Here is a 9,579-nt window from a genome sequence, read left to right on the forward strand (position 1 = left end):
GTGAAAACAACTTATTTGGAATAGAATGTAAAGGCCTAAGAATAGGTGATATCGAATAGTAGCCTATGTTATAACCACTCATAACCCAAATGTTTATTATCATGTGATGCTGTCTAACACTTAATTTACCATCATTGTGTCGGTAGGCTAAAGTGCTTAAATTAACAACTTTTTTCTGTTACATGTTTCCAGTAGGTATAGATACTGTAGAGCTGTTAGGCTGTGAAGCCTATTCATTATACTGGTTGAAAATCATGTGCTTGTGTAGGCCTATATTATTATTTGTTTTATTGAAGTTGAATAATTAAATATGTAGGCCTAAAAATTCAGTTTTCGATGCTTGTGTCACACATTTTCTAACTCGACTCCAAAATCGTGGACATTTGGCTAGTTAGTTGTATTTATGTTTTATTTATTTATTTAACCTTTATTTAACTAGGCAAGTCAGTTAAGAACACATTCTTATTTACAATGACAGCCTACCAAAAGGCAAAAGGCCTCATGCCGGGACTGGGGCTGGGATAAAAAATAAATAAATAAATGAAATATAAATATATGACAAAACACACATCACGACAAGAGACACAACACAACACTACATAAAGAGAGACCTAGACAACAACATAGGAAGGCAGCAACACATGACAACACAGCATGGTAGCATCACAACATAACAACATGGTAGCAACACAACATGGTAGAAGCACAAAACATGGTACAAACATTATTGGACACAGACAACAGCACAAAGGACAAGAAGGTAGAGACAACAATACATCACACAAAGCAGCCACAACTGTCAGTAAGAGTGTCCATGATTGAGTTTTTGTTGCAGCTTGTTGCAGCTGTATAACAGTATAAAATGTGTATTGTGCCAATCACACTTCAAATATGATTATGCTCTAAGTATAGACGTTATGTTTTTTTTGCTGATAAATGTAATCAGCACCAAATCCACACACATGACCCGACGCGTCGTGGTTGTCCCTTGGGTCTTACCGTGCCCCGCCTCCTGACGCGTGACAGGGGCGCGCATCAGGGGTATAAAATTCATTCACTCTCAGTAACCACCAGAACCAAAACAAGTGAAGACCAGGACATAGGGAAGAGCGAGGACTTTGCTTGGACTGCTATACCTTTTCATACAAATTTTATGGGGTGACTGCAATGATTTTTTTTCTCTCCAGCTTTTTGGGAATACGCGCCTGTCACATTTGTATTGGACACAACGAGTGCAAACACCTGCGAATTGTTGTATAGCTACCAACCAAACACCTGGCGGAAATGGCCTCGCTACCTCTTAGATGTGTCTTTGCTTTGGCTGTAGTGCAAGTGGTAAGTACGAAGTGTAACAATAAGGAACCATTCAATATTGCCGTGCTTTATGCACAACGGATCTCTAATGTCCAATTCGCTCTTCTCTTGGCAGGTATCATCTTCTGGTGTGTTCGAGTTGAAAGTCCATTCGTTCAACACTGCTCAGCGCATATGCAGAAGGCATAGGGACTGCCACATCTTTTTCAGAATTTGTCTCAAACACTCAGAGGACGTTATCCATGCGGAGCCACCATGCACTTTTGGAACAGGACACACCAACGTCATCCGCGCAGATCAGACCTCAATTTCCAGCAGCGCTCCTATTAGAATACCGTTCCATTTTAAGTGGCCGGTAAATAATATTTTATTCATAAATACTAATGTTAGACAAGGAATTATAATTGTTATGTTACTCTATCATTCTTGCATTCACGTTTTAATCCAGGATTTACCTCTATTACAGGGAACATTTTCGCTGATCATTGAAGCATGGAACGCAGAAATCCCTACAGAATACACAGGTAAGGTGTTGTTGCAGTAGGCTTATTATAGCATTTCTTTTAAAACTGCCTACCTGTTACTTTCAAACATTCAGTATGCCAATAGGCTACTACAATACTATTTTTCTTATATTTTTGCAGACAACCAAAACAACCTGGTCAGCCGCTTGGCTACCAGAAGAAGACTGGCCATAGGCGAGGACTGGTCTCAAGACGTCCACTTCGGGGAGCAGAGCGAGCTGCGCTACTCCTACCACGCATTCTGTGACGAGTACTACTTTGGCGACAGCTGCGCCGAATACTGCAGACCCCGCGATGACGCTCTGGGCCACTACACCTGTGACGTGGAGGGGAACAAACAATGTCTGGAGGGCTGGAAGGGCAACTACTGTTCTGATCGTAAGTTCAGTCTACTTGGTTAACGTCAATGACTTTAGGCTACATTACTGTCCAGACTCAGATTCTGTCAACCAGGTTGTCTCAGTCTGCACTGTATAGGCCTATTGTAAATAGACTGCACAGTGCACACAATGATTAATTGATAAATGAGGCAAATGTTATTTTTGGCATTGTCCTTAGTGAAAACAATTAATGCTCTTTGAAGGTGTCACAAGGGCAGTATATAGACCTGAATGATTGGTGGCAATAATTTGTACATACAGGCCTACATATAACCACACCAACAATTAAGCATGTGCAACACATTTTAATTGTAAATTTTATGAAAATGTTTGTGCCAAGTTATTTCTAAAGTAAGATTACTCTTCTGCCTCAAGGATTTCAATTTAATCCCATAACCAGCCACTACTATTTTAGACAGGCATAATTGGCTGAGTCTTAAGTATGTACTTTTATCTCAAAAAGTCTCCTGTCGTGTTGCTTTATAGACTTTATAGTAAGGAAGGCTTGTGGAGTTTGATCTGCCCTTTGTTCCCCTATAACAAAGGGAGAAAGAACCATGACTCACCAGGGACACATGTTGGAGATGCTGTGTGTGTGAGTTGCGGGGTGTGCGTGAGGCAGAGGGCGAAAAGAAAGTCCTGGCTTCTGTTCTTACGGTGGAGTGCTCACCAGCTGCTTGGTTTAATACTTAACAAACAGTTGGGAGGGCCGGCAGTGGGGGGGCTCAGACAGAGTTGGTGGGTGGGGGGGGGGGCGCATGCGTGCCCAATCTGCCCATTCATTATAATCACACCCTCTCCCCCCTCCTCCCACCAGCCATCTGTTCGGCAGACTGCAGCGCGAGGCATGGCTACTGCGAGGCCCCTGGGGACTGCAAGTGCAGAATGGGTTGGCAGGGGCCCTCGTGCAACGAGTGTGTGCGCTACCCGGGCTGCCTCCATGGCACCTGCGTCCAGCCGTGGCAGTGTGACTGCAAGGAGGGCTGGGGCGGCCTCTTCTGCGACCAGGACCTCAACTACTGCACCAACCATCGGCCATGTGCCAACGGTGCCACCTGTACAAACACAGGCCAGGGCAGCTACACCTGTAACTGCCGCCCGGGCTACGGTGGCACCAACTGTGAGCTGGAGACCAACGAGTGCGACAGCAACCCCTGCAAGAACGGAGGCAGCTGCAATGTGAGTAATATTACAGCTTACAGGAAATAGGGGTAGTTCAATATTGGCCCAGATTTTTTTTATATGTTCAATTGGGTGTTAATGAAACAATATATTTTTTTATTTTAGTTAATTTGGCATTCCATGTTATTGTTAATTGTCCATTTGAAGGTAACATGGAAATGTGTCCAAGGTACAAATGCAGTGTAACATAACACAGTAATAAACATGTTTAAATAAGACACAATGTCAGAAACATGATCAGTAATCATGGTTCATCTATGGATTGTAAAAAGCCAAATATCAGTCAAGGTGTCTGTCTAATGACAATTAACTCAACATGATCAAAAATACTCTAATGACAATCATCTCTCTCTCTTTAGGACCTGGAGAACGACTACTCATGCACCTGCCCCCAGGGCTTCTATGGGAAGAACTGTGAGATCATCGCCATGACGTGTGCCGACGGGCCCTGTTTCAATGGAGGCACCTGTATGGAGATGCTGACGGGGGGCTATACTTGCCATTGCCCTCCCACCTACACTGGCTCAAACTGCGAGAAGAAACTGGACCGCTGCAGCAACAGCCCCTGTCTGAATGGTGAGTCTGACTTCAGTGGATCAAGCTCAAATTCAAGTTGATAGTTTATTTGCAGGTATTAAAGCAGTTGGAATTCTTTATTGGAGCGCCCTCACATATAGTACAGTACATAGACATGTACAGTAAAAATATATTTTTTAAATGTTTTCAGTCATACAGTATGTTGAAGTCGGATGTTTACATACACCTTAGCCAAATACAATAAAATCAGTTTTTCACAATTCCTGACATTTAATCCTAGTAAAAATTCCTTGTCTTAGGTCAGTTAGGAGCACCACTTTATTTTAAGAATGTGAAATGTCAGAATAATAGTAGAGAATAATTTCTTTCTTTCATCACATTCCTAGTGGGTCAGAAGTTTACATACACTCAATTAGTATTTGGTAGCATTGCCTTTAAATTGTTTAACTTGGGTCAAACGTTTTGGGTAGCCTTCCACAAGCTTCCTACAATTAGTTGGCCCATAACTCCTGACAGAGCTGGTGTAACTGAGTCAGGTTGATAGGCCTCCTTGCTCGCACATGCTTTTTCAGTTCTGTCAAAGGATTTTCTGTAAGACTGAGGTCAGGGCTTTGTGATGGCCACTCCAACACCTTGACTTTGATGTCCTTAAGCCATTTTGCTACAACTTTGGAAGTATGCTTGGTGTCATTGTCCATTTGGAAGACCCATTTGCGACCAAGCTTTACCTTCCTGACTGATGTCTTGATGTTGCTTCAATATATCCACATAATTTTCCATTCCTCATGATGCCATCTATTTTGTGTGAAGTGCACCAGTCCCTCCTGCAGCAAAGCACCCCCACAACATGATGCTGCCACCCCCGTGCTTCACGGTTGGGATGGTGTTCTTCGGCTTGCAAGCCTCCCCCTTTTTCCTCCAAACACAACGATGGTCATTGTGGGCAAACAGTTCTATTTTTGTTTCATCAGACTAGAGGACATTTCTCCAAAAAGTGCAATCTTTGTCCCCATTGTGCAGTTGTAAAGCGTAGTCTGGCTTTGTAATGGCGGTTTTGGAGCAGTGGCTTCTTCATTGCTGAACGGCCTTTCAGGTTATGTCGATATAGGACTTGTTTTACTGTGAATATAGATAATTTTGTACCTGTTTCCTCCAGCATCTTCACACGGTCCTTTGCTGTTGTTGTGGGATTGATTTGCACTTTTCGCACCAAAGTACGTTCATCTATAGGAGACAGAACGCATCTCCTTCATGAGCAGTATGATAACTGCGTGGTCCCATGGTGTTTATACTTGCGCAATATTGTTTGTACAGATGAACGTGGTACCGTCAGGCATTTGGAAATTGCTCGCAAGGATGAACCAGACTTGTGGAGGTCTACAATTTTTTTTTCTTCTGAGGTCTTGGCTGATTTCTTTTGATTTCCCCACGATGTCAAGCAAAGAGGCACTGTTTGAAGATAGGCCTTGAAATACATCCACAGGTACACCTCAAATGATGTCAATTAGCCTATCAGAAGCTTCTAAAGCCTCGACATCATTTTCTGGAATTTTCCAAGCTGTTTAAAGGCACAGTCAACTTAGTGTATGTAAACTTCTGACCAACTGGAATTGTGATACAGTGAAATAATCTCTGTAAACAATTGTTGGAAAAATTCCTTGTCATGCACAAAGTAGATGTCCTAACCGACTTGTCAAAACTATAGTTTGTTAACAAGAAATCTTTGGAGTGGTTGCAACACTTAGGTCATTAACTCGTTTATGTAAACTTCCAAAAGTAGGAGAAAAACAGCAGCCAGGTTGCTTTGTTTAAAAGGAGGATTGCACTCTGATTAAAGCTATTCTTGAACCTGGTAGTGGAGGTCTTGATGCTCTTGTAACCCGCCCAGATGGTAGCTGGGAGAACAGTGCACTCGCAGGGTGGCAGGGGTCTTTTGGGCCCTAGTAAGGGATCTGTCTGCATAGATGGCCTCGATGACGCGGAGGGTAGTGCCAATTATTCTCTTTGCAGTGTGTGCTACCCTCTGAAATCTTTTGCAGTCTTATGCATTGGTGTTACCATACCACACATTGATGGATCCAGTCAGGATGCTCTCTACTGTGCATTGGTAGAAGTTGACTTGAGTGCCTGTACTCATGCCAAACTTCTTCAGTAGCCTCAGGAAATAGAGCCGCTGCTGTACCATCCTGATCACAGCGTTTGTGTTGGCTGGCCATATCAGATCGAATGAGATGGTTATGCCAAGGAATTTAAAACAGTCCACCAGCTCCCCCAAAAAGTGGAAACAGGTGAAAGTGGATGGAGAGGAGCTTGCCTTAGTTCTGGCAACATCTAGTGGTTGAAGTACGCACCTGCACTTGCTTGAAGGACCTGATAATGAAGTACTTCAATTGGCTGGTAGAACAACTAATTAATACATGTTTTCAGGGTATATAAATTCATGATGGCATGAAGTGCCAACAGTGTGATATCCCATGTATCACATCTTGTGCTACTTCAGAATGTGGTAGGCTGCAGTGTACTAATTGGCGCCGTGTGATATGTTGTCTTCTAGGTGGTGAGTGTCTAGACCTGGGTCAAAGCGTGCTGTGCCGCTGCCACTCTGGCTTTACCGGCGCCAACTGCCAGTTCAACATCGATGACTGTGCTTTAGCGCCGTGCCAGAATGCTGGCACCTGCCAGGACGGCGTGGACGACTACACCTGCTCATGCACGCTGGGCTACGCCGGCAAGAACTGTAGCCTGCGCTCAGATGCCTGCGGCCGCGGTGCCAGTGCCCAGCCCTGCCAGAATGGTGGCACCTGCTTCACCCACTTCACGGGGCCCGTGTGCCAGTGCCCGCCGGGTTTTATGGGACCCAGCTGCGAGTTCACGCTGCAACCCAGCTTCCATCCTGCCCCTCGACTGACCAATAAACCTTCCTCCACCGCCCTCACAGCCTCCTGCGTCCTGGCGTTACTCGCCCTTGGCCTGGCGACGGGCATTGTGGTGCTGCGGCGGCGCCGGCTGAGTGGCAGGAAGCAGCTGAACGACACGGCGGTGTTCAACGACCTGAAGATGGGGATCAACCGCTTCCCCAGTGAGAGAGAGGCTTTCATGGCGGCTAGCAGCCTGTTCAAGATCAGCAACAGCGACCCGCGCCTCAGCATGGCATCACTTGCATCGCTGAGACCCACAGACGACAGGATGGGCCGAGGACTTGGGGGGGAGCGCCACTCATTCTCCCCTGGACAGGACTACCTCTGGAGGGGGGACAGCGGGGCTGGGCTGAGATGAGCCACTGGCCTGGACCCAAGATGGACAGAAAAAGGAGACTGGACAGCCAAACACCTGGGGAGGTAGAGACAAAAACTGGGAGGAAGAACAGGGGATCGTTAGCACTTATTTTTCTCTCTTTTTGAAATGTTAAGTGAATGAAGAAAAAGACAAACTGTTTGAATGGTTGTAAATTATTCCCCTCATTCTGAAAATGTTGTTACACATTTTGACAACAAGAAAAAACATGTTGGAAAACAACCTTGTGTCGTGAAGAAGAACAGTAAATGACCTCTTGAAGAATGGGAACTTTAGGAAATCTCATCAGAAAGGTCTTCCATGTCAAATAACCCAAAGAGATGACTACCAATACCACATGACTACTTACAATGGACACTTACCTATCATTGCACTTGCTCCAACACAGTGATATTGACCAAATGACTCTGGAAGAACCATTTAAACCAAATACAGGAAGACCTGATTCTCTGACCTGTACCTTTTTGGAAGACAATAGACTGTTATCAATGACCTTCAAGGAGATGAATATATTTGCTGTATTGACTTTTCCCACTGTTTTTGTTTGTAAGCTCATTTCACCAGAACTCTGATAATAGCAATTCCAAAAGATAAAACATATATATTTTTCATTTTGAAAATAACTATTCTTTTGTCAAACATACCATTTCCTAAGATGAAACTATCAGTCTTTATACCTTCATTTTATTTATGTTATTTATTAAATTCAGCAAAAAAAGAAATTTCCCTTTTTCCGGACCCTGTCTTTCAAAGATAATTTGTAAAAATCCAAATAACTTCACAGCTCTTCATTGTAAAGGGTTTAAACACTGTTTCCCATGGCTGTTCAATGAACCATAAACAATTAATGAACATGCACCTGTGCGGTGCATGTTTAAGACACTAACAGCTTACAGAAGGTAGGCAATTAAGGTCACAGTTATGAAAACGTAGGACACTAAAGAGGCCTTTCTACTGACACTGAAAAACACCAAAAGAAAGATGCCCAGGGTCCCTGCTCATCTGCACGAATGTGCCTTAGGCATGCTGCAAGGAGGCATGAGTACTGTCGATGTGGTCAATTTGGTGGTGGAGGGTCCGTCATGGTCTCGGGCGGTGTGTCACAGCATCATCGGACTGAGCTTGTTGTCATTGCAGGCAATCTCACCGCTATGCGTTACAGGGAAGACATCCTCCTCCCTCATGTGGTACCCTTCCTGTAGGCTCATCCTGACATGACCCTCCAGGATGACAATGCCACCAGCCATTCTGCTCATTATGTGCGTGATTTCCTGCAAGACAGGAATGTCAGTGTTCTGCCATGGCCAGCGAAGAGCCCGGATCTCAATCCCATTGAGCACGTCTGGGACCTGTTGGATCGGCGGGTGAGGGCTAGGGCCATTCCCCCCCAGAAATGTCTGGGAACTTGCAGGTGCCTTGGTGGAAGAGTGAGGTAACATCTCACAGCAAGAACTGGCAAATCTGGTGCAGTCCATGAGGAGGAGATGCATTGCAGTACTTAATGCAGCTGGTGGCCACACCAGATACTGACTGTTACTTTTGATTTTGACCCCCCGCCACATTATTCCATTTCTGTTAGTCATATGTCTGTGGAACCTGTTCAGTTTGTCTCAGTTGTTGAATCTTGTTATGTTCATACAAATATTTACACGTTAAGTTTGCTGAAAATAAACGCAGTTGACAGTGAGAGGACGTTTCTTTTTTTGCTGAGTTTATATGTAAAATGTTTTCCTTTTGTCACAAATTCAGAGATATATTTATGTGATCCTAAATAAACAACTTGTTCTACATCTTTGTTATGCTGTGTATTCTAAATACACCAGGAATATTCCTTAGAAATTATTTATGACCTGAAATCAATGAACATGTGACTTTGATACACGGATCATGTGTATTGCTGTTTCTGAAGAACAGCCAGTGTAATTTTATGTTCATGCCAAAGTTAGTTTTGTGAGGCATTTGCTAAAAAAAAATGTTTAAAGTTTTTTGTTGCTGTGAGTGTTTGTGATGTGTTGAATAAAAACTATAAAAGCATCAGCTCTTGTCACCTATCGATTATCAGCATACAGCAAGTTGGCCCTATGATAAACAAAGGTATAAATGTCATTCAATTCAAATGTTGTTTACATGCATATTTGGCTGGGTTTGAAAATAAGCCTATAATGAGGGGTTTATGTCAAACGATTGGTATAAAATGTGAGAAGTAACCTGCCATTGTATAATGCACGCAAGGTAGGCCTACCCAATTAGCACAATTATTCGAACGCTTGCTCAAAAACATGTTTCTATAATATATATTTTTTTTACCAGAATCTGTCCTAATTTCTGTCTGTGTTGGTTTACCAACC

At 43.6% G+C, this 9,579-nt stretch overlaps 1 protein-coding gene across 1 annotated transcript; it reads left to right on the forward strand.

Annotated features, from left to right (window-relative positions):
* Positions 1-1,020: 1,020 nt before the first annotated feature.
* LOC115148644 (delta-like protein B) lies at positions 1,021-7,951 on the forward strand. Its single transcript, XM_029690720.1, has 7 exons — positions 1,021-1,335; positions 1,430-1,669; positions 1,781-1,838; positions 1,959-2,216; positions 3,036-3,397; positions 3,760-3,976; positions 6,492-7,951. The coding sequence occupies exons 1-7, from the start codon at positions 1,285-1,287 to the stop codon at positions 7,211-7,213; spliced, it is 1,908 nt and encodes a 635-aa protein (XP_029546580.1). The 5' UTR covers positions 1,021-1,284; the 3' UTR covers positions 7,214-7,951.
* Positions 7,952-9,579: the final 1,628 nt, after the last annotated feature.

The sequence above is a fragment of the Salmo trutta genome, chromosome 15 (genome assembly GCF_901001165.1).
Source record: "Salmo trutta chromosome 15, fSalTru1.1, whole genome shotgun sequence".
NCBI lineage: Eukaryota > Metazoa > Chordata > Actinopteri > Salmoniformes > Salmonidae > Salmo > Salmo trutta.